This window comes from Mycteria americana, chromosome 15 (assembly GCF_035582795.1).
Source record: "Mycteria americana isolate JAX WOST 10 ecotype Jacksonville Zoo and Gardens chromosome 15, USCA_MyAme_1.0, whole genome shotgun sequence".
NCBI lineage: Eukaryota > Metazoa > Chordata > Aves > Ciconiiformes > Ciconiidae > Mycteria > Mycteria americana.
The window spans coordinates 5,938,416-5,962,475 of record NC_134379.1 but is presented as its reverse complement, the minus strand read 5'-3'; the positions used below and the strand labels follow the sequence as shown (position 1 = coordinate 5,962,475).

Sequence of the window (24,060 nt, the reverse complement as noted above, 5' to 3'; positions counted from 1 at the left end):
GCAGGCGCGTCGCCGGCACCGCCCCCCGCGCCCCCGTCGCGCTCCGCCCCCTTCCCGCGCAGGCGCGCCGAGGAGCGGCGCAGGCGCGGGAGAGGCGGCGGGGGGGGGAAGGAGGGCGGCGCGCAGGCGCGTGGCCGCCGTCACGTTCCGGGGCGAGGCGAGGGGGGGGAGAGGGGGGAGCGCGGCCGTCGGTGACGTCACGACGCAGGGCGGGGCGGGGCGGCGGGGCCCGCCCGCCGGCAGGGGGCGCGCGGCGAGCGGCGCGGTGGTGCGGAGGGGGCGGTAGCCTGCGCGTGACGTCATCGCAGCGGAGGCCACGCCCCTTAAAGGGGCACCGCCCCCCCGCAGCGTGTGGGGGGCGGGGGGGGCGGGGGGGGGCGATGCCATGGGGATGCGCGGGGGGGGGGGGGGGGTGCGGGGTGCAGCGGGGTGCGGTATGGGGGCGCAGGGTGGGGGCAGGGATGCGGGGGGGCACCAGGGCCACCCGGGGGGGCGCGGATGTTGCACCCCCACTCCGGGCTGCCCGGCCCTGCTGAGGAAGACACCACCGCTTCTTCTAAAACACCGGTTTTTATTAATGAAACAACCAAAAGATGGGGGGGCGGGGGCGGGGGGGGGTCTCCAGACCGGGGGGGGGCGGCCGGGGCCGGGGCCGAGGCCACCAGCCCGGGCGGGACGTGGCGGGGGGGCACAGCCATGCCTGGTGCCCCCCCTGCGCACCCCGTCACCCCGGGCTGGTGGCCCGGAGCTGGCCCTGCTGGGGTGCCGGGACGTGCGGGGGCGGGGGGGGGGACACGCCGGTGGCAGAGGGGACGCCCCGGGGAGGGCGAAGCAAGCGGGGGGCCGGGGGGGACACGACGCAGCATGCTTCGGGCACGGGGGGGACGGGGACGGGACACGTCCCTGCGTGGCGGTGGGGGGAGACACGGGGGTGCAGGGGGGGCCAGGCCCTGTGCTGGGTGTGGGCGAGGGGTGGGGGGGCACCCCCATGGCCACCCAGGCCCCTCACCCCCCCGGGGCTTTGCAGGGCGTCCCGCTGCCCCCTCCCCACTGCAGCCCCAGGGAGCCCCGTCCTTACCTGGGGGGACCCCCACGGCCCTGCTCCCCCTGCCCGGGGTGCTCCTCCGTCGCGGGGGCCGGAGGGGCTGCTGTGCCCTTGGTGGGGAGGCGGGGGGGGCTGGGGGGCGGGATGGGGCCCGGGGACCCCCGCTGGCTCAGCACCCCGTGAGCCCGGGTCGGGGGGTTGGGTGACAGCGGGGTTTGGGCAGACCCCACGGGGGTCCGGGTGGGTTGGGGGTGGCAGGGGGGTGGCCGGCGCCCGGCTCGCTCCCATCGAGCGCTCGGCTTGAGTCTCCTTGGGAGAGGTGTGCCCGGCCCGTGCCGGGGGCCGGCGGGCACGGGGGGGCCCGGGAGGGGTGGCTGCGGCGCCCAGCTCCACGCTGCCCGTGCCTAGATGGACACCTCATATTCCCTCGTCTCCTGCAAAGAAAACAGACTGCGAGGGGTTGGACACTCGGCGGTGCGACGGGGTGCCCGGGACAGGGACGGGGCATCTCCCACCCCGTAGGGCTCTGGGGGCACATCCCGGCCCGTGGATGGCCCCAGGGATGCATGTCCCATCCCATGCGTGGTCCCTGGATGGACGTCCCATCCCATGAGTGGTCCCTGGATGGACGTCCCATCCCATGAACGGTCCCTGGATGGACGTCCATGCCATGAACGGTCCCTGGATGGACGTCCCATCCCATGAACGGTCCCTGGATGGACGTCCATCCCATGAACGGTCCCTGGATGGACGTCCCATCCCATGAGTGGTCCCTGGATGGATGTCCATCCCATGAATGGTCCCTGGATGGACGTCCCATCCCATGAGTGGTCCCTGGATGGATGTCCATCCCATGAACGGTCCCTGGATGGACGTCCCATCCCATGAGTGGTCCCTGGATGGACGTCCATCCCATGAACAGTCCCTGGATAGATGTCCATCCCATGAACGGTCCCTGGATGGACGTCCCATCCCATGAGTGGTCCCTGGATAGATGTCCATCCCATGAATGGTCCCTGGATGGACGTCCCATCCCATGCATGGTCCCTGGATGGACGTCCCATCCCATGAACGGTCCCTGGATGGACGTCCCATCCCATGAGTGGTCCCTGGATGGATGTCCATCCCATGAACGGTCCCTGGATAGATGTCCATCCCATGAACGGTCCCTGGATGGACGTCCCATCCCATGAGTGGTCCCTGGATGGATGTCCATCCCATGAACGGTCCCTGGATAGATGTCCATCCCATGAACGGTCCCTGGATGGACGTCCCATCCCATGCATGGTCCCTGAAGTGCATGGCCCCATCCCATGCCTGTCCCACCCCACGCACAGCCCCTGACACACACGGTCCATGCGATGCTCGGTCCCTGGGGGGCCCAGCCCCAGCTGGGGGGGGGCGCGGGGGCCAGTACTTACTCCTGTCTCGTAGGTGGGGTTGTCAAAAGCTGACTCCACGGTGATGTGGTCGTAGGGGTGGGAGCCGGCGAGAGGCAGCTGCAGGGCTGGCTTCCCCTGGAGCCTGCAGGGAGAGGGCAGCTGGGGCGGCCGTGGGGCTGGGGGGACCCCACGGGGGAATGGGGACCACCTGGCCACTCACTTGGAGAAGTAGAGATAAATGCCCCCGATGAGCAGGGCCACCACCAGCACGGGCAGGAAGACGGCGATGGCGACGTTGGTGCCCTCCAGTGCAGTCCCCGAGGGCACGGCCTTGGCCACGGCTGCCCGGGAGAGCGGGGGCTCACCGAGGGGGCACCCCACATCGGGTGCACCCCGGGGTGCCCATCCACACCCCGGCAAACCCTCGCCCTTACCATCCAGGTTGCGGTTGCTGTAAAACTCATCGTAGGAGGCTGGAGCGGGGGGAAGAAAGAAGCCGGCGTCAGCGGCAAGAAGCGGGGTGCCGAGCGGTGCTGGCGGGGTGCTGGGGGGGGGGGGGGGGGGAGGGTCCGCTCACCCGCTTTGCAGATGGGAGGCGAGCCGCTCCAGCGCGAGGGGTGCCCGGGCAGGCAGCGCAGGCTGCCCTCGCCCAGCAGCGCCCGGCCAGCGGCACAGGAGAAGCGTAAGGTGGCTCCCGCCGGGTACAGCCGCCGCTCGGGGCTCTGCCGCCCGCCCGCCGGCACACCGGGATTGTGGCAAGGCTCGTACATCTCCGCTGCGGGGCAGGGGCACGGTGGCATCAGTGCCCACCGCCGGTTTGGGGGACGTGCCCGGGGAGAGGGTACCCGACTCACGGATGCACTTAGGGAGACGGTCGCTCCACTTGGGTCCCCCCGCGGCACGGTCGTGGCAGGTGAGGGTCCCGGCACCCGCCAGGACGTAGCCCTTGTCGCAGACGTACTGCACGGTGGCTCCCACCGGGAATTTAGGGCTGGAGACCACCCTGCGGCTGTGCTCGGCGTCCCCGGGGTCCCGGCAGGAGGTCACTGCGGGCGGGAGGGACCGGTGGTAACGGTGACTGCCGGGGACATGCCGTGGGGCAGGGGGACGCTGGCGGGTGCCACTCACCCCGCTCGCAGGAGGGCAGGTCACCGCTCCACGTCAGGTCCCAGTGGCACATCAGGAGGTCGGTGCCGGTCAGCTGGAAGCCGGGGTAGCAATGGTAGGTGACCACAGTGCCGTGGAGCAGCTCCGGCTGCGAGGACGTCTTCCAACCGTTGGCGATGTCCGGCAGCTCGGGGCAGGTGTCATTACGGGGGACCTCTGCGGGGATGGTGGGGTGAGCAGGGTGACGGGGACACTGGGGACACCGGGGATGCCATCCCACCATGGGGCTCACCGGAGAAGTGGATGACGAAGCCTTGCCGATAAGCGAAGGCGCCAGCGCCAGGGTCGGACTGGAACTGAACGGTGACGTCGGCGGTGGAGGCGTAGAGCTTGAAGCGGCCACGGGTGCCCGTGTACTGGCCCAGGATGCGCGCCGTCAGGTCATCCCCGTCGTAGAAGGTCAGCACGTCCCCCGTGCCCAGCCGCAGCCTGGGGTGGCGGGGCCGTGAGGGCAGGGGGTGCGCGGACTCCCCCGTCCCCCCGTCCCCGGTTGCCCCCGCACTCACACGCGGATGTCCAGCATGATGCGCTTGTCCTCCTCCACGTGCAGCCCCCAGATGCAGTCCTGGCCCTTGCCGTACGCCTCCGGCCAGTTGGGTGACAGCACCACGCCGGCCACGTCCGTCAGCTCCCCACTGCACACCGCTGCGGGCGCATGCCGGGCTCGGCACTGCCACGGCACCCACCGGCACCCGCCACCCAGTGTCCAGCACCCACCACGGCCCCCCGGCTCCAGCACCCACCCCAACACCCCAGCTCCAGCACCCACCATCCCCGTTGCCTCCGGCTCCCACCATGTCCCTCGGCTCCAGCACGCACCGCAGCAGAGTGGCTCCAGCATCCATCACGGCCCATCCCCATCTCCAGCACGCACAGCACCCCCCAACTCCGGCACCCGCTGAACCCCCAGGTCCAGGCCCCCCACCCCCCCGCCCCGGTGCCCACCGCGGCACGCCGGCTCCGTCTCATTCCACTGCGGGTTGCTGGGGTCAACGCACTCGATGATGGTGGAGCCCTGCTCCAGCGTGTAGCCGGGGTCACAGCTGAACTCCACCGTGGTGCCCACAGGGTACCGGGGGTCGCTGGCCGTGAAGTTCCCATACTTGACGAAGGGCTCGTAGCAATGCCCCTGCTCGAAGGCTGCGGGCACAGGGGCGAAGGTCTGCGGGGGCCAGGCGGGCACGGGGATGCCCGGCTGCCCCCCTACGCCCCGGCCCCGTACCCTCGTAGCGCAGCGCCATGCCCGCGGCAGCCCCGCTGCTGTCGGTGGTGAGCTCTACGAAGAAGTGGCGCCCGGTGCTGAGCAGCCCCTCGATGGGCAGGTACTCCACCTCGTAGGAGTCGTACACTGGTGGTGCCTCCACGTTGTTGCCGTTGCGGATGATGAGCCTGCCGAGGCATGGCAGGGGCAAGGTGCTGCGCCAGCCGTGGCCAACAGCACCCATCCTTGAACGTGATGAATGGCACCCACCCTTGGGCATGGCCAATGGTATCTTCCTTGATCGTGGCCAACAGCACCTATCCTTGACCGTGGCCACTGGCCAACAGTGCCCATACTTGGGCACCCATCCTTGGATATGGCCAATGACACCCATCCATGGGCATGGCCAATGGCACCCATCCTTGGATATGGCCAAGGGCACCCATCCTCGGATATGGCCAATGGCACCCATCCATGGGCATGGCCAATGGCACCCATCCTTGGATACGGCCAACAACACCCATCCTTGAACATGGCCAATGGCACCCATCCATGGGCATGGCCAATGGCACCCATCCATGGGCATGGCCAATAGCACCCATCCATGGGCATGGCCAATGGCAACCACCCTTGAACATGGCCAACAGCACCCGCCTATGGGCATGGCCAACAGCACCCATCTTTGGATATGGCCAACGGCCCCCATCCTTGGATATGACCAACGGCACCCATCCTCGAACACGGCCCTGCGCCCCGTGCGGGGCTGCCCCAGGGTGCCCCCACCTCCCCAGTCCCCCGCTGCCCCGGGGCCAAACCTGTCATCATCCTCTGCCAGCGAGACCTTCTCGAAGTGGAGGTGCAGGCGGTGGCCGGCGGGCGCCTCCAGCAGCCAGTGGCACGTCAGGTTGTTGCTGTAGTTCCCGGGGAAGCCGGGCGAGACGATGCGTCCCACCGTGGCGTTCCGGACCACCCCGCCGCACGCCGCTGCAAGAGAGGGACCTTCAGCGGCCGGCTGCGCTGCGTCAGCTGTGCCGCGTCCCGCCGGTGCCGGTGCTTACCGAGGCAGAGGGGCTCGCGGGCGCTCCAGAAGGGGCGAGTGGCATTGCGGCAGGCCAGCCGGCGGGCGCCCTGCAGCTGATAGCCGGCGGCGCAGCGGAAGCGGGCGTCCCCGCCGGGGTGCAGGCTGCTGACCGAGACCTCCCCAAAGGCCGGCCGTGTCGGGAAGGGGCAGCTCAGCAGGTAGGCTGGGGGCAGGCGGCGGCGTTACTGGGGGGGGGACGCGGACCCCCCGGGACCCCAGCCCGCCCTGTGCCCAGCCCCCGCCTCCCCAGCCCCCTGGGAGCATCTGGGTGCTGCGGGGCTGGGTGTCACGGTGCCTCTCGCTGCCAGTAATGATGCTAAATGAGCCCGTAATTGCTCACGCCAATTAGCTCTCCATTAACGCTCTTCGCCCGGTCGGTGCCCGCTTAACCCGCCAGTGGCACAGATTAACTCCGCCACGCATCGCCACTCTCCGAATTAGCAGCGTGCCGGTGGGGCAGCCCCCAGGACGGTACCGGGGGTCCGTGCTGGCAGCGGGCGCTGCCCCGTACCTTGGTAGCGGAAGCGGTAGGAGCCGGGGCTGGGGGGCCGGGGACTCTGGAAGCGGAGGGTGAGGAGGTTGGCAGGGCTGCGGATGACCTGGCCCCGCAGCAGGAAGGACTCGTTGGCCAGGAGGGTGGGCTCCAGGCCCCCCGTGCTCTCCACTGTCAGCGTCTCCCCGTCCGCCAGGCTGATGTTCTGTACCTACGGGGGACGGCCAGGCATCACCGCCCCGGCATCGCCCCGGCACCCGGCTCGGAGCCGGTCCTCGGGCGGCTCGCCCGTGGTCGATAGCGCGCTGGAGCTTGTCTGCGTGGGGCAGCGCCTTTCAAACACGGTTAGCAGCTCCATAAATCATCCCGCCACGCAAAGAGCAGCAGGGCCCAGCCGGTGGCTCTGCCGAGCACCACGGCACAGCCGGGCCCACGCCGACAGCCCCGTCGACAGCCAGGTGCGTGCTCCAGCGCTCCGGAGCAATTTGCTATTAATGATGTTAATTAAGTGGTGCTGCGTGGCGACGAGCGGCAGCACTGGCGAGCGCCGCTGTGCGAGGAGGAGGAGGAGGAGCGGGGGCTGACGGCGGAGCCGCTGCCTCCTGCTCGCCGCCGGCTTTCGGCACGCCACGGTGCTGCCCCGCGATGGCTCGGGCGGTGGGCCGGGCAGAGGTGGGGACGCGCGGCCGCGTGCCGCTGACGGGAGCGGCACGTGGCCTCGGCACCGCGGGAGCTGCCGCCAGCCTCTGCTCCTGGCAGACGGGCGCCAGGTTTTCCTGGCTCTGCACCACGGCGTCGCACCCGCCAGCGTTGCTTACACCTTCTCCGTCGGCGCTTTGTTAATTAAATCCCGCATCGCTTCTTCCGCGATGGGTGTCAGCTGCGGCAGCCGGTGGGCACGGGGCTCCCACCTGCATCCCCGCCTGGGCTCCCGAGCGTGGGCAATGCCCTGAGCCGGCTTTCCTGGCTCGGGGACACGGGGACGAGGACGGGGACAGGACCGCCTGTTTGCCGCACCGTGCGTGGCCACGCAGCTGCGGCACGGAGCGGGGGACGGGCCCATCCCACCCGCAGCCCCCAACTCACCTTGAGCTCCACGCCGTAGCCAGGGTAGACGGAGATGGTGTAGGTGCAGTCCAGGCTGCCATCATAGGGGACAGCGGCCGGCTCCGGGGACACCAGCCAGCCCTCGGGGCCCGCCAGTGTCCGGTTGCAGGGGGCTGGTGACAGAGGAGACCCCGGCTCAGCCCTGCTTCGCCCCAGCTCCCCCCAGCTCCCTCCCCAGCGCTCACCTGGCCCCTGCAGCGTGGTGACCGTGGTGGTGGTGATGGTGGAGGTGGTGGTGGTCCCCTCCTCATCCCCGGCGACCACGGTGGCCCCGGTGCGGGGTCGCAGGGATGTGCCGGGGGTGGCGGGTGCCTGGCTGGGGGACGTGGGGCCCGACTCCGGCACCCCAGTGGGGGACCACGAGGGGTCGGCACCCGGCACGGCCCCCCACGCCTCCCCCCACGGCCCCAGGCGTCCTGCCGGCGTGGTCAGTGGGTCGGTGGGGAAGGCGGCCCTGGGCAGGGCGGGGGTGCGTGGGGGGAGCTCGGGGGCCGGGGGGCCGGGGGCCGGCTGGAGGGCACTGGCGGGCAGGAGGGGGCCGGGGCCAGCGGGCAGGAACGGCGCCTGGCCCAGGTAGTCCTTCTTCAGGAAGGCTTCGTGCAGCAGGTCCTCCAGCAGCGGGTGGTGGTTGAGGAGCTTCAGCGTGGGCGCTGTGCTGACGAAGCGAGCCTCTGCCTCCCGCTCCGCTGGAGTGGGCAGCGCTGTCGGCTCCCCCTCGGCCTCAGCGCTCTCCCCAGCCTTCCTCGCCAGCCCGTTGAAGCCTGGGGAGAGGAGAGAGCGTGGGGTGCTGGGGACCCGGGGACCGATGCTGCATTCTGGACCGGTGATGCACCGTGGACCGATGCTGCATCGGGGACTGACGTGGCGCTGGGGACTGGTGCTGCACCAGGGACCAACGCTTCGTTGTGGACCGGTGCTGCACCGGGGACCGATGTGGCACCGGGGACCAGCCCTTGGACACGGACTGATGCCGCGCCAGGGATGGATGCAGCGCCGGGGACCGATGCTGCGCTGGGGAGCGATGCTGGTGCAGCGCCACAGACCTGCGCCGCGCCGGGGACTGATCCTGCACCGGGGACCGATGCTGCACTGCGGACCGACACTTCATCGTGGACCAACGCTTCACCACGGGCCAGTGCTGCTCCAAGGACTAACGCTTCCCCGCAGACCGACGCTGCACCGCAGCCGTGATGGCAAACAGGCACATCAACCGCGTGCAGCGGGGCCCTGCCACGCCTCGCCCTGGCATGCCCTTCACTGGGGTAGCCCAGGCAATTAAGCGCTAATTAACACACAGCTGCAGCTTGTACCGTGTTAAGGGTGCCCACCCCTCCCGTGACCCAGCCCTGGTGGGGACAGCCCTGGGGTTGGGTGGCCCTGGTCACAGCTTGTCCCTCTCCATGGAGGTGGCCACCTCCGTGCCAAAGTTCCCTCGGGATCCCGCATCCCCGCGGTGCAGACGTGCAGGTGATTGCCGGGGCTGCCGTGACCGGCCGCGCCGGGGACGCCACCGGAGCCTGAATGCTGAGACCAAGCTCCAAGCCACCAGTGCAACGAGTCTGTGAGAGCTCAGCTTCCCTCCATCAACCCACCGGCCAGGCTGTCCCCGGGCAATGTCAATTTGCCGGGGATCCCCTCCCCTCTGACACTCCCCACCTCTCACCCGCAGCCACGGGGACCCCCCCCATGGCCCCACAGTGCATTAGCCCCCGAGCACATCCCCAGCATGCCCAGCTCGGCCGTTTACAGCCTTTAGACCAAAAAAAAAAAAGAATTTAATCAGCCCTAATGATCCACCCAGCACCTCTCCCTGCCGGATCCGGCACCACACGGTCCCCTCTCCCGGGGGGCTCAGCTCCCCAGCCCCGCCGTGCCATGGCGGCGGGGATGCCATGGCGGCGGGGATGCCACAGCAGCACCCAGCATCCCTCCGTGGCCCAGTGCAGGGCGCGAGGCAGTGATAGCGCACGGGCACGTCTCGCCGCCATGCACAGGCGCTGATGACACGATACTGCCAATTACCGGGTAATTATACCGACCCGTAGCAGGGCAGGGCCCCGCGAAGATTAATTACTCTGTGACTGCCACTTTTAAGGGACTATTAAGAGACATTAGCTTGGGCGAGCGGCGTAGGGGGAGCTGCCGGGCGCTGCCGGGCATCCCCACCGCCCTGCCACCCACCCTGTGTCCCCACCGCCCCGGGACGGTGACGATGCCCTGGGCACGGCAGCACGGCGGGGAGGCGAGCACCTGACTGCACCAGCTCCGAAAGGTTCGCTTGCCCCCCAGCAAGGCCAGAATTATTTTTTAATAGGATCCATTTATTGGAACATAAAAGTTAATGAGTTTATACTGAAGGGCGCCAAAAATCTCTTTTAGGCTTTAATAGCAGATTAGCGCTGGGGGCCGGGCCCTGCGCTGTTTGCAAGCCACCACGGCCGCCCCGCGCAGCAAAGGCTGGGGCGCAGACGCTCGTCCCGGCCCCCTGCACCCCCCTGCCCGCGGTCTCAGCTGCCCGGGGTGCTGGGGAGCACGGTGGTCCCCATCGGGGCTGCTGGGTGAGGCCGGACCCCATGGCAAGGTCCCATCCCCCAGCAGGTCCCATCCGGGTGCTGCGGCACCCTGGGCTGGGCAGTGCCTGGGCACCGGGCGCCGTCCTGGGCTCTGCCCGGTGCGCCGGGTACCACGGGACGCTTCCGGCACGGGGGGATGCTCGGGAGTGGCCCTTGGGATGCAGGATGCTCGGGGCACCGTGGGAAGGCAGCAGGTGCCCAGATGTTGCCACTTGTGCCCAGATGTTGCCACCCATGCCCCTCGAGCACCGCCAGATTAGAGCCTCCACCTCCACAGATGTCTCTAAGCAGCTTATCTCCGGTGACCGTGCCACAGCTGCGTCCCTCCTGTGTCCCCAAGGTGACCAGGGGCTGGTGACAGGGACCCCTGTTACCCAGCACCCGCCCCTCCGGGCCCTGGCACCCAGCAGGGACCCTCCAGGGCTCAGGGTGGGCACAGACCTTTCCAAAGGGGCTGCCAAGTCCCTACCAGCCGGGTGCCCACCGGGGCCCCTCGGCACGCGTGGCACGTGCCCGCGGCCGCAGCCAGGCTGGGGTCCTAATCCCTCACATCGGCTTTGCCGGGCGGGAGTCTATTAACGGCGGCCGGGAGCCAGGGAGACGCCGGAGACTAATCCGGCTGCAGCAGGCGGCCGCCCCCCCGGCGGGAATCAATGCCGCCTGCTGTCACAAATAAATAAATAAGGCGGCACGCAGCCGCCCGGGGAGCGGCAATCGATGCCACCCGCCAAGAAAGCAATAACGCAACGCCTGGCTCAGCAGAGGGGACAGGGCAGGGCCCTCGTCTGCCCCAGGAGCGTCACGGCCCCGTGGCACGGTGATGCTCCGTGCCTCAGTTTCCCCATCTGTAGGAGGGGGCTGGCAGCCTGGGCGGGCAGGAGGTGCAGGCAGGCGGGTCCCTGGCGCAGGGAGAGGGCAGGGGTTGGGGCTTGCAGGACTCCGGGTTTATTTTCCAATTTAAAATCCAATCTGGCTTTGCCCCCGCGGCCGGGGCCGGCAGCCATGATGAATGAGCTGTCAGGCAGCCGGTGCCACGCTCCCCCACCCACGGCCCCCGCGGCCCCCAGCGTCCCCAACCACCCCCCCACCCCCCCCGGCGGGCACAGGAGGGGGGGGGACGTGCCGGACTGATGCCGGATCCCCATCTCTGTCCCCTGCCCCGGTGGTCCTGGGGATGGGGACCCCCGTCAGGGAGGCGGGCGCCCTCCTGCCTGCCTGCGGGTGGGAAGGCCCCGTGGGCAGGCGCAGGCAGGGAACGAGGGTGCGGGCAGGTGGTGGGCGGGCAGGTGTAGGCAGCGTGAGAGCACAGGCAGTGTCAGGACGCAGGCAGGCGCGGGTGGGCGGTGTAAGAGCGCAGGCAGGGACGGGTGGGCGCAGGCAGCGGGGGGGCAGATAGGTGCAAGCAGGAGCGGGTGGGCGAGCGCAGGCAGGTGCACGCAGAAGGGCGCAGGCAGGGCTGTGCAGCCAGGCTCTGCTCCCCGTGACGCCCGGTTAACGCTACCGCCATGCGGCCGACCCGCCGAGCTGGCCACCCCATTGGCACCTACGCCGGCACCCGTGTCCCGCCGCCCCGTGGCCTCCCGCACCCCGGCACTGCCGGCGAGCCAGATGCCCGCAGCCACGCCGGGGCTGCCAGAGCAGCCGAGGTGGGGTGCAACCAGAGGGGCTGCCCCCATGCCTGGGGACAACACTGGTGAGCGTGGCCACTAGCCCGGGCGGCTGCCGGAGGAGCCCAGCTTTAATATTCATGGCGGCGCTGGCGGGGAAGCGTTTGACCTTGTATGTTTTGCGATTCTCCTTGAATTGAACAGTCATTTACCCGCTGACACATGTCACATGTCGCCGCAATCAGTTCCCTGGAGCATCGTGGCTGCAGCGGCCGAGCGCCGGCTGACATACCAAACGCCGAGCATCACCGACACCGGGTGGGTGCAACGGCAGAGCCCGGCAGGCGCCGGGCTGCCCATCCCTGGGGCTTTCCTCCCCCCCAACCCGGTGGGTGCCGTGGGGTGCTGGCGGTGCGCCCGTCCCCTCCTCGTCGCCCACAGCCCATATAATCCCGCTTCCCCCGCTCTCCCTGCGGAGTTAATGCGTTTGTACAGCAATTTCCCTGAGCGGTGGCGGTGATAAATTGCATGTCTGCTGCTATTTCGGACCCGAGCGCTGGAGCCGCGCGGTGCCATGTCCCCCCTCCCCACGCCGGCAGCGCCCGAATCAGCCCCCCCCCAGCCCTGCAACGGAGCCCTCGCTGCCAGGCAGCACCCACCCTGTGCCACCCCGGGGTGCCAGCCCCCTCACGGGGCTCCGTGCCAGCTCCGGGCTCCCCTGGGACCCAATACTGTTCACCGCCCCGGGGCACCCAGGGTAGCGGGGGGGGCACCCAGCCCGCAGGGCACCCCTGGGTGCTGGGGGTGCGTGCCCGGCCCAGGGCAGGAGGCAGGCAGGGAGAGCGGAGCCGCGCTGCCCTCCCAGCTCCCCCTCCCTCCGCTGCCCACCACAGTCATTGAAATCCGGTTGCGGGAGGCGAGCGAGAGCTGCTTGTCGGGCTCCGTGTTGGGCTGCTCAGCCATGTCATCTTCCCCACAGACACCCTTCCCTCCCAGCAGGCAGGAAGCACGGAGCATCGCTGCCTGCTCCCCGCTGCCCCGGCATCCCGGCTGCCCCCGGCGCCTGCTTTCCCCCCTCTGGGAATTCAACACGAGCATCCCCTTGCCAGCAAACGCTGCACCCTGCCCGGTCACCGCTCCTCGTGTAGGATGAACTATCCAGTTCTGGAAGCCGCCAAGGGCTGATGCTCCAGCCACGTCCCCCCCTCCTCTGCTGCCACCCCCCAGGGCAGCTGGGGACCACCGGAGCCCGGGCGTTGCCCCCGCACATCGCCCAGCACCGGCTGATCTGGCATTTCAAGCACCTCTCTCCGTTTTCACGGGGTCACAGCAGCGCTCTTGCAGCTGATTAATATTTGATCCCTTCAGCACAGCTCGTTGCTGCATTTAAATTATATATGTAATAACCACCTCTGGCATGGCGAGCGTGCGGGCCGGCCCCTGCCGCCTCTCCTGCCAGGCAGGGGATCGAGCGCATCCCCAGCCCCGGCCGACGGGACCCTCCCACACCTCAGAAGATGCAACGAGCGGCATTGGGTCTCAGCATGGGGCAGGCCGGCGAGTAGCCAGGCAGATGGAGCCATCCCCGGCTGCCTCCGATGGGTCCGGGCAGCCTCTTTGCCCACCCAAGGATGCCCGTGGTGGGAGAGGTGCCGGTCCCCTGGCTGGCCCCATCTCGCCGGCAGCTGGAGGAAGGGATGCTGCTGGAGGAAGGGATGCTGCCTGCGACTGGAGGGAATCCATTACCTCCCTGGTTATAGGCAGCTTTCAAAGGCAATCTTTCAATTGTGCGCATTTAAAGAATTGATTGGAGGCAAAATTATCCTCTCCCGCCGGAGCTGCCGGAGACACAACTTCATCCGCCTCCCCCGAGGCGAGCCTGCGCTCACGGGGGGCCTGGCAGCCCGGGGTCAGCCCCGGCCCCCACCCCGGCATGGGGCTGCATGCTGGGAGACACGGCCCTGGCGAGGCCCGTGCCGGTCTGGGGGTCCCACCGGTGGCACAGGGGGGTCCCCCCCCACTGCTCCACACTGGGCCCGGGGCTGCCCTTGCCGTGCCCTTGCCCAGGATCCTTTGCACCCCATTTTCCCCGCACGATCCTGCTGCTCCGGCTCTGCCCGGCAGCCGCACAAAGCCCGGGGCCGGTAGCCCTGGCTGGCACAGCACCGCGTGCCAAATCGAACGCCGCCGGTGCTAACCCGCAGCCGGTCCTGCGGTGACGGTGGAGGCGGCCGGCCCAGCCCATGCCCTGCGTCCCCACGGGGCAGCCCTGCCCTCCCGCCCTCCGGCTTAAGAGCATTATCCAGATAATCCTGGCCTGGGGGCACGGCATCCTGGCGGTGATGAACTCCTCTGAGGCACGCAGGGGACAAGCACACAGGCTGTTAATTACTGTAGCAGACGCCTGCTTCCTTCCTCGGACCCCTCCTCGCACCAAGACCTCCAACCAGCACCCGCATCCCCAGGGACGTCGTGTCCCCCATTGTCCCCGTGGGCAGGGTGCATGCAGCTGGCACTGGATGGCATGGCGCAGCTCATGGGGGCACAGCCAGGCCCTGTGCCCCCTGCCATGACCCACGGTGCTTCCCGTTACCCCAGGCTGCCAGGACCCCAAATTACAAGGAGCTCCCTTCACCGTGGCGACGATGACCTCCAAAAAAAGCCAAGCCTGCCATGGCTTTGGAGAGCTGGAGAGAGGGGGCACAGTGGGGCAGGGTGGATGGAGGCGTGCCCAGCACCGTACCCCCCGGCTGCACCAGCGCCGTGGGGCCCAGACCCTGCTTTCTGCTGGGGCAAACCCCTGTGGGCATTGGGGATGGAGCTGCCCCACAGCTGGGACAGGCCTGGAGGTCACTGCACAGGGTGACAGAGAGAGACAGGACCAAGCCCTGCATTGCCACCACCCAGGGGGCATCGCCAATCCCCCCAACCTGGGTAAGGGGTCCAAGACCCCCATGCCCATGTCCCCCAGACCCGTAGCACATCCCTGCCATGCACCAGCCCAAGCCAAGGCCGTGGTGACACCGAGCGTGGTGGTGCTGCATGGAAATCAGGGTGCTGGGCTGGGAGCCCTGCCTGATGGGGGACAGGGAGGGTGGGTGAGCCCCACGGGCAGCTCCCAGCACACGGGGGGGCACAGGGTGGACGGGACCCAACGACTCCCAGCCCTGGAAAGTGCTCAGCACCTCCCAGGGCATCCCTACCTCTAACACTCTGGGAAATGCACATGCAGAGTTTAATTAACTTTATTGATATTCAGAAATTAGGGGACTGACTAGAGGTAATTGCTCATTAGAAATCATTAAACTGACACGGTAAGCACCAGCCTCCCTCGGGGGAAGCCTGCCCTGCCCGGGGCCCTTGCTCCCAGGACAGAGCCAAGGACACGGACCCCCCCCTCCAGTCTCGCTGCGCCCCGGCAGGGCGGGAGATGGGGGTGCCGTGGCCTTACCCCACTTGCTGCCCTGCAGAGGGTCCCCCATAGACCCCCCCCAAGCAAGAGGGCTGTGGCAGCAGCCCCGGGTGGCAGAGCAAGACGGGAATAGCAGCGGGCACAGGGCCACGGCGCTCTTCCCCGGCTGGGCTCGGCTGCCAGATGGGGAGTTTATGTAACTCCCCGCACGGCTGCTGCCTGCAGCTCGGCCGAGCCGTGCGGGCAGCCTGCATCCCGCTGCCTGCATCCCGCTGCCTGCATCCCGCTGCCTGCATCCCGCCGGGGCCAGCAGGGCCGGACCCCCGCCCGCTCCTTGCCCTGTGCACGCTGCCCACCATTGGCATGGCCATGGTGGACCGGGGCACCCCAAGCCCCGGCAGGTCCCCCCAAGCCCTGGCAGGTCCCCAATCCTGTTTTTTGGGGCAGCGGAGCCGCAAGGCATCGAGGCAGCCTGTGCCCCATGGGTGGCAGAGCCAACGAGCCAAGCTAGGTGTTGGCTGCTCTCCTTGGGAAGGACCAACACCCCCCGACCCTGCGTCTCCCCGATGCCCTCCCCGGAGCCGGAGGGGTCACCCCAACCGGGGCATGCGGGGGAGACCCCCGGACCCCAAAGCCCCCTGAGCCCCATGGTGGGGACGGCACGGAGGGACCGGCTCGCAGCCCGCCGCCGGGCGTAGCCAGCCGGGGGGTGGCTCGAAGGGCTCGGCAGCCGGGGGAGCGGGTCCCGCCGGGCGGTGCCGTGCCTGCCCAGCCCCCGGCGCAGCGGTGCCCCCCTCCCGGTAATACCGGCAGAGGGGCTGTCGCCGGAGCCCGCCGGGGGCGGCGTTGCACTAGCCCGGCTGCAAACCGCTCTGCGCGCCCCCGGCGGCTCCGTTCCCCGCGCCACCGGGGTGGGGGTGGGCGGATAACGGCGGGGGATTCTCGCTTCACCGGGGCGGGGAGGGGGGGGTGGGGGAGGAAGCGTCCCCACCGCACCGAGGACGAGCGCAAGTTGGCAAAGTTTGGCGACGACGGAGCGGCCACCGGTACCGAGGTGTACGAGGAGGGTGGTGACCGGGATGGGGGGGGGGTGACCGGGGTGGGGGGGGGCGGTCGGCGCGGGGCCGGCACTTACCGTGGGCCGGTGCGCGGAGCAGCGCGGCGAGGAGCGGCAGGAGCAGGGCGGGCGGCGGCGAGCCCATGGCCGGCGGCGGTCAGCACCGCGGACAGCTCCGCGCTGCGGGCACGGCCGCGCCGTAACGCTCCGAGTGCGGCGCCCGCCAATCCCGGGCCCGGGGGCCTCTTCCCCCCCCTCTCCCCGCCACCGCCGCCGTAACGCTCCGAGTGCGGCGCCCGCCAATCCCGGGGCCGGGGTTGGGGGGGGGGGGGGGGTGGCATGGGGGGGGGGGTGGGCGTCCCCGCCTCCCCCTCCCCCGCCGTAACGCTCCGAGTGCGGCGCCCGCCAATCCTGCAGGCTGGGAAGGGGGGCTCCTCCCTGCCACCCCCTCCCCGCTCCGCGCGCCGTAACTCTCCGAGTGCAGCGCCTCAAAACGCTGGGAGATGAAGGCTGGGGGAGGGGGATGTCCTATTCCTCCGAAAACCGGCGATCCCCCGGGCTGGGGAGCCACCGGGGGCCGCGGGAAAGGTCCTCGGTGCCCACCCCATCATATCCTGCCTCCCCCGCCCCCATGCTGCACCCTCCAGGGCACTCACCCCAGCCACACGCAGCCCCCAGCCCCAGGGGACCCCCCCAGCTGCCCTTCCCCATCCCTAAATAGCCCCAACTGGGGCTGGGCTCATCAACCCCCAAGCAGGGAAAGCTGAGCCCAGAGCAGCCCTGGGCACAGCACAGAGGGGGGGCCCCTTATTCCTTATGGCGAGGGGCCCACACCCGCTCCGAGCCCCCTGGCTCGGGGTCCCGCTCCCCCCGGAGGGCTGGGCGGCGGGGGGCAGCCAGCCCTGCAGCAGGCAGATGGCGTTGGCACCAGCACCGAGCAGCTCTGCGCTGGTTGCTGAACGGCTCTTGTGTGTGTTAAAAATAAAAAAAAAACCCCAGCTCTTTGTTTAATAACCCCCTCCCCGTCTCCACGAAAGCCCAGATGGCTTCGCCTCTCCGCGCTGACGCCGTGCGCGGCACGGATCCCCCGCAGCCCGGCCAGCCCCGGCTGCAAACACGGCCCACGCAACCGTCACCGGGTGGGTTTTTATTTTTAATCCCAGGCCCTGCTTTGCTGACACGCGCCGCTTCTTCCACGGAGAATGGCAAACCACGCGCTGCACGGCTCGGCACGGGGAGGAAAGAGCTGCGGCCAGCCCCACGGCACGGGCCGTGCACCGCCAGCCCCACGGCTGCAATGGGAGTGGGGCACGCAGCGATGCCGTGGTCCTTCCCGTCCCGGGGCGGCTGCGGAGCAGGCGGGGGGCAGCCGGCGCTCCCGCAAAGCACTTCCAGCGTTAAACCCGAAACTTTGATCCGCCGGTAGCTCCATCAATGTTTAATGCACCAAAGCCCTGGTAGGGCTTGGAAGATGAACATTTTGAGGCCAAATTGGAGTATCTAACATTATGATATTCAAATAATTTTAATCTGCCCGACGCTTCCCCAGGCACGTACCTGGACTGCTAATGAGGGGCTGCCTTCAGCGGCTGTTGGTTTTGACACAAAGCAAACAAGCCCTTTGCAGATGCCTTCAAAGCGTCGGGGATGGCGAGGGCCGGGGAGGTAAACGGGGACGAGCACAGCTGGAGCCGGCGTGCCGCGGCCGGGCCGGGGGGACGCTGCGCTGCCCACGGCCACGCGGCCTTGGCTTCCCCGGGGAGCAACGTCGCTCCCTAATTCTTTTTTAAGTGCTGGCTTGGCACTTGCTGGAGGATGAGGCTGGCATAGCCCAGCAGGCAGCACTGGCGTGGATGACGATGGGCTTTCGGGGAACTTCGGCCCCCGTCCCAGTGTGCAGCGGGTGCAATGGATGCAGTGGGCGCAATGGATGCAGTGGGTGCAGTGGGCGCAATGGATGCAGTGGATGCAGCGGGTGCAATAGATGCAGCGGGTGCAATGGATGCAGTGGGTGCAGTGGATGCAGTGGGTGCAGTGGGTGCAATGGATGCAATGGATGCAGTGGGTGCAGTGGATGCAGTGGGTGCAATGGATGCAGTGGGCGCAGTGGATGCAGTGGGTGCAATGGGTGCAGTGGGTGCAGCGGGTACAGTGAGTACAATGGGTGCAGTGGGTGCAGTGGATGCAGTGGGTGCAGTGGATGCAGCGGGTGCAATGGATGCAGTGGGTGCAGTGGATGCAGTGGGTGCAGCGGGTGCAATGGATGCAGCGGGTGCAATGGGTGCAGTGGGTGCAGCGGGTGCAGTGAGTACAATGGGTGCAGCGGGTGCAGAGCTCAGCAGGCAGCAAGCCGCTGCCGAGCCCTGCCTGGCCTTGGCCAAAGCTCCTCATTCCCAATTTCTCCAGCCCCACATGGGTCTGAGCTGGGGCAGCTCTTGCAGCCTGCGCCGGGCTCTTCCCCAAACCCTCACCGCACCTGCCCCGTGCCGGTGCCAGCCCCGAGCTTCCCCATCCATCCACCCAGCCCGCGCAGGGAATATTTCATTTTTACTGTGCTCTCGGCGCAGCTCTCCTGACCCACGCCGGCTACTTTAGGAAATGGATTTCTTCCTGCCACGAGCATTGCCTCCAGTTAATTTAAACCCAGGTCAAGAGGCTGACGGCAGGGATGCTGGAGACTGGGCACAGGGCTGGGGGGGCAACCCCAAAAACTCACCCCAAGGCAAGATGAGCCCACGCAGCTGCTTTTTGGGGTCTGGGGATGCAGACCTCCCCGATGCCTGGGACCAGCCCCGGTTGGGGTCATCCATGCAATGGAAGCGATGGCTTGAGGGGTCCTGCAGAGCCCTGGGGACGGTCGCTGGTGCCGGAGGGCATGGCCGTCCCCTCCAGCGCCGGCGACCGTCCCCGCACCGCACCGATGGCCTCCCTGGCTTCATAGCGGCACGAGCGAGGCTTTTCCAGCCCGATCTATTAACACGCCGTTAGCGGGAGAGGAGTTCATTTTTGCCATTTAGCGTTTCATGGATAATTAATTATTCTTCATCTTCCCAGCAAAAAAGGAAGAGCAGGTAGAGGGGCTGTTCAAAGCAAAAAAAGCAAGCTGAAACGCAGGGAAATTGCTGATTATTTGTAACATCAAAGGCGAGGGAGGATGTGCTGATTTAACGGGGCACCGCACAACGCAGAGCCCTGGGCATGGCGGTGATGCTGAGACCGGCATGCACTCATTGCATTAGTGGTCCTGGGCAGCAGCGTGGGTGAGGGGCCCGGGGGGGAGCCCGGCCTTTGCCTGGCCCCCCCATCTGCCTCCTCTCACCCCCCCGTTGCTGTTAGCTGCCGGTTCTGCCTTTGCACCATGCGGGGGTGTCCCCGTGACCCGGCTGGGCACCGCGGTTGGGGGGGGCTGGAAATCCCCCCCCCCCCCCCCCCCCCGGCCTGGCGTGGGCCTCCCACGCTCCTCGATGCTTCATCCATCACCGGAGGCGAGTGGCAAAATAAATAATGATATTTAACATTTTGTAATAACGACAATTAACCAGTAAATAATGCCTTTTACACCACGAAAGCCGGAGTGAATTAATTCCCCTAATTAGCTGTCAGGCAGCACGGGGCGGTGGCAGTGGCGGGCAAAGCCAGCAGCCCCCACCCGTGTTATCCCCCCCGCCACTGCGTCACTGAGTGTCCCCAAACCCCACACCCCAGAATTTTGCAGGCTTGCGAAATCCACCACTGCCCGTGGGACACGGGGCTCTGCACTGCATCCCGGCTGCTCCGGCAAGCCCTAAATCATGCCTATCTCCCGGTAAAAAAAATAACAACAACAAAAGATGGCAACGAAATAGTTTATGGCTGTAATAAATTGTGCCGAAGGGAAAAAAAAAAAAAAAACCTGTTTGCCTCGAAGCAAGCGGGGGGGTTTCCCACCGGCGCACAAATGGGAGCGTTACAGAGCCCTGCGTCCCACCGCAGCCGGAGCTGGCAGCAACCGGTGGGGAGGGAAAGGGGGATTTATTGGAAATAATTTCCCGTCACATTTATCCCACCCGCTCGCTCTGATCTCACCTGGCTGCCGGCGGTGCCGCGGGGCCGGGGGGGGTCCTGCTGCGGTGGGGTGTAAAGGTGATGGGAGGGTGCGGCGGTGGGGGGGTGGTCCCTGTGCCGGGGCCGGGGCGAGCGGGGGGTGCTGGGTGCCGTGTGCCGCGTGCCATGGGCCGAGCCGGGATAAAAACACCCATCAGCAGTGGTGCGGGGGCGGCTGGGGAAGGAGGGGGCCGAACCCCCTGTGCTGCCGGCTCTGCCATCGCCGCCGGATGAGCTGCCTTCCCCGCCAAGACCAGGCGCCGGCGTTGGTGGGGGAATGGAGACGCTCCTGCCTGGCCGGCCCCGAGGAGCGGGAAGGATGCGGCCACCGCGTGCCCCCGCCGTCCCAGCAGGGGCTGGAGCGTGGCCGAGGCTTTGCCGCCTGCTCGGCTCGGCCGGACTCTGCCCCATCCGCCCCCTTGGCTCAGCTCCTGGCTGCCCGCGGGGACACGGACAAGGACGGACATGGCTGCGCCGAGCCAGTCCCGCCAGGCCACCTACGATGCCATCGTCATCGGGGCTGGCATCCAGGGCTCCTTCGCCGCCTACCACCTGGCCCAGCGCCACAGGGAGACCCTCCTGCTGGAGCAGGTACCGGCAACCCCAGCCCTGCCGTGTCCCCGTCCCACCGTGTCCCCAGCCCTGACGTGCTGGGGTGGGTGCCTGCAGACCTGGCTGCCCTCTGCCGTGGCACGGAGCGGAGCCGCTCCCGGCACCCCTGGTCCACGGTGCCAGCACCCCTGTGTCCCCAGTGCCGGGACCCCCATGACTCCAGTGCCAGGATCACTGTGTCCCCAGTGCCAGGACCCCCATGTCCCCAGTGCCAGGACCCCCATGACCCCAGTGCCAGGACCCCCATGTCCCCAGCGCCAGGACCCCCATGACCCCAGTGCCAGGACCCGCGTGCCCCCAATGCCAGGACCCCCATGTCCCCAGCACCAGAACCCCTGTGTGCCCAGTGCCGGGACCCCCATGTCCCCAGTGCCAGGACCCCTATGACCCCAGTGCCAGGACCCACATGCCCCCAGCACCAGAACCCCCGTGTCCCCAGTGCCAGGACCCCCGTGTCCTGCCGTTTCCCAGTGCCGCGGCTGGCAGGGCAGGCCGTGTCCCCCGGTGCCCGCTGCGGCACGTGAGGCTGGTGGCATTGGGGGGTGGCAGTGGCTGCGGTCACCCCCACGTCCCCCCTGCCCTGCAGTTCATCCTGCCCCACTCGCGGGGCAGCTCGCACGGGCAGAGCCGCATCACCCGCACTGCCTACCCCCGGGAGCCCTACGCCCGCATGATGCCCGACAGCTTCCACCTCTGGCAGCAGCTGGAGGTCGAGGCCGGCACCAGCCTCTACAGGTGACAGGGACGGGGATGCAGCCCCTGCAGGGCACCGTCCCCCCCCTGCGGGGCCGGGCTGGGGGCTGCAGCCACTGCTCCATCAGGGTGCAGAGCTGGGCAGGACGAGGCCACCCCAGCCCCACGCAGCGGGGAGGCCGTCGCTGGCTCTGGGTAATTTATGGAGCTCTGTGAAGAAAGCGCCATTAGGGAAATGAGTATCTAAACGATCCCCCGCTGCCAGGGTCAGGGCTGATGGCACGTGCTGTATTTGGGGGGGCGAGCGTGATGCCGGCATCCAGACCCTCCCCGTGCGTCACCCCATGCGCCCTTGCCCAGCATCCCACCAGGGCGCGGCACGTCCCGAGCATCACCGATGCCTCCGCGCCTCAGTTTCCCCCAGGGGCGAAGGAAGGGGGGGTCTGCGCGGGGAGGGCGCGAGGGGAGAGCTGACACGGCTGGCAGGGCGCAGGCGGACGGGGCTGGTGGTGCTGGGGCCAGCGGGTGACCCGGAGCTGGAGGGCTGCCGGCGCAGCCTGGGTGCCGCCGAGGTCCTCGACGCCACGGTGCTGGCCCAGCGCTTCCCCGGCCTCCAGCTCCACGCCGGTGAGGCGGCTGTGTGGGACGGCACCGGCGGGGTGCTCTTCGCCGACCGGGCGCTGCGGGCGGTGCAGGTGGGTGCTGCTGAGGGGATGGGATAGGGGTCCCCCGGCTCCGTCCCCGCAGCCACCTCCCGTCACCATCGCCACCCAGGATGTCTTTCGCCGGCTTGGGGGCACCCTGCGGGACGGGGAGAAGGTGCTGCGCGTTGAACCCGGGGCTGTGCTCACCGTCACCACCACCACCGGGGTGTACCGAGCCCCCCGGCTCATCATCACAGCCGGAGCCTGGACCGGTGCCCTCGTGGCACCCCTGGGTCTCTGCCTGCCGCTGCAGGTAAGGGTCGGTGGCACTGCGGGGCGGCCCGGCCGTGGCCAGGGCTAACGCGGTGACCCCAGCCCCTGCGCATCGATGTCTGCTACTGGAGGGAGAAGGAGCCGGGGAGCCCCAGCGCGGGCAGAGCCGGTCCCTGCTTCATGGCCCTGGGGCTGAGCCAAGCCCCCCACGGCATCTACGGGCTGCCCGCCCTCGAGTACCCGGGGCTGGTCAAGGTGAGCGGGGCATGGTGGCAGCGGGAGCACCCCGCAGCCGGCCCCCCCTGACCAGCTGCCCCCCAAGATGTGCTACCACCACGGCAGCCCCGTCGACCCTGAGGAGCGGGACCGGGCCCCCCCGGGTGCCCCCCGCCCTGACGTCGCCATCCTGAGCAGCTTCATCAGCAGCTACCTGCCGGGGCTGGAGCCCTGGCCGGCCGTGGTGGAGACCTGCCTCTACACGGTGAGACGCCCCAGGAGCGGGACCCAGGCGTCTGGGGTCCCAGACCCTCCCTCACTCCAAAGTGGATCTTGCCGTCCCTTCCCCTCCCCACACACGCTCACGCCGCGGCTCCCCCAGAACACCCCGGATGAAGACTTCATCCTGGATCGGCACCCCAAGTTCAGCAACATCATCATCGGGGCCGGCTTCTCGGGTAGGCAGGGGCACCCAGCCCCTCCCCGGCACCCCAGAGCTGGCCGGGGCCGTGGGGGTGGCTGTGCCCACCCTCTCTTCCCCGCAGGCCACGGGTTCAAGCTGGCGCCGGTGGTGGGGAAGCTGCTGTGCGAGCTGAGCCTGGGCGAGGAGCCGTCCCACAGCACGGCCCCCTTCGCCGTCACCCGCTTCCCCGGCGTGCTCCAGGCTGCGCTGTAGGTGCAGGGCCCTGGCCGTGCCCGCGCGGCTTCACACCGGCCTGCAGCTGTGTCCCTGCGGCTCGGTGTCCTTACAGCCCCGAATGCTGGCATCCCTGCATCCCCACGTGCCGCCATCTCCATCTCCCTGCACCCTGGTGTCTCCACCATCCCAGCACCCAGCACCCTGGCACCCCTCCATCCCAGCAGCCCTCCATCTGTGCAGCCCAGCACCCCAGCATCCCTGTACCCCTGCACCCTGCATCCTGAAAACCCAGCATCCCCACATCCCAGCACCCCCGCAACCCCATTACCCCAGCACCCTGGTACCCCTCCATCCCCATTACCCCAGCACCATGGTACCCCTCCATCCCCATTACCCCAGCACCCTGGTACCCCTCCATCCCCGCATCCCCATTACCCCAGCACCCTGGTACCCCTCCATCCCCATTACCCCAGCACCCTGGTACCCCTCCATCCCCGCATCCCCATTACCCCAGCACCCTGGTACCCCTCCATCCCCGCATCCCCATTACCCCAGCACCCTGGTACCCCTCCATCCCTGCATCCCCATTACCCCAGCACCCTGGTACCCCTCCATCCCCGCATCCCCGTTACCCCAGCACCCTGGTACCCCTCCATCCCTGCATCCCCATTACCCCAGCACCCTCGTACCCCTCCATCCCTGCATCCCCATTACCCCAGCACCCTGGTACCCCTCCATCCCTCCATCCCCATTACCCCAGCACCCTGGTACCCC

The 24,060-nt window shown here is 68.5% G+C and overlaps 2 protein-coding genes across 2 annotated transcripts; one reads left to right on the top strand and one right to left on the bottom strand.

Annotated features, from left to right (window-relative positions):
- Positions 1 to 724: 724 nt before the first annotated feature.
- On the bottom strand, positions 725 to 16,270 carry SEZ6 (seizure related 6 homolog). Its single transcript, XM_075517759.1, has 20 exons — positions 16,204 to 16,270; positions 7,662 to 8,237; positions 7,456 to 7,589; positions 6,388 to 6,580; positions 5,854 to 6,039; positions 5,611 to 5,779; positions 4,817 to 4,983; positions 4,540 to 4,734; positions 4,101 to 4,239; positions 3,827 to 4,023; positions 3,556 to 3,750; positions 3,282 to 3,473; positions 3,005 to 3,202; positions 2,862 to 2,900; positions 2,648 to 2,768; positions 2,467 to 2,569; positions 2,072 to 2,154; positions 1,276 to 1,479; positions 1,079 to 1,155; positions 725 to 903 (listed from the first exon to the last, which is right to left on the bottom strand). The coding sequence occupies exons 1-20, from the start codon at positions 16,268 to 16,270 to the stop codon at positions 725 to 727; spliced, it is 3,414 nt and encodes a 1,137-aa protein (XP_075373874.1).
- Positions 16,271 to 20,673: 4,403 nt separating this feature from the next.
- Positions 20,674 to 23,322, top strand: PIPOX (pipecolic acid and sarcosine oxidase). Its single transcript, XM_075518079.1, has 8 exons — positions 20,674 to 20,799; positions 21,407 to 21,555; positions 22,007 to 22,208; positions 22,288 to 22,470; positions 22,533 to 22,685; positions 22,753 to 22,911; positions 23,029 to 23,104; positions 23,192 to 23,322. Exons 1-8 carry the CDS (start codon positions 20,674 to 20,676, stop codon positions 23,320 to 23,322), a joined length of 1,179 nt encoding a protein of 392 aa, XP_075374194.1.
- The last annotated feature ends 738 nt before the right edge of the window (positions 23,323 to 24,060 follow it).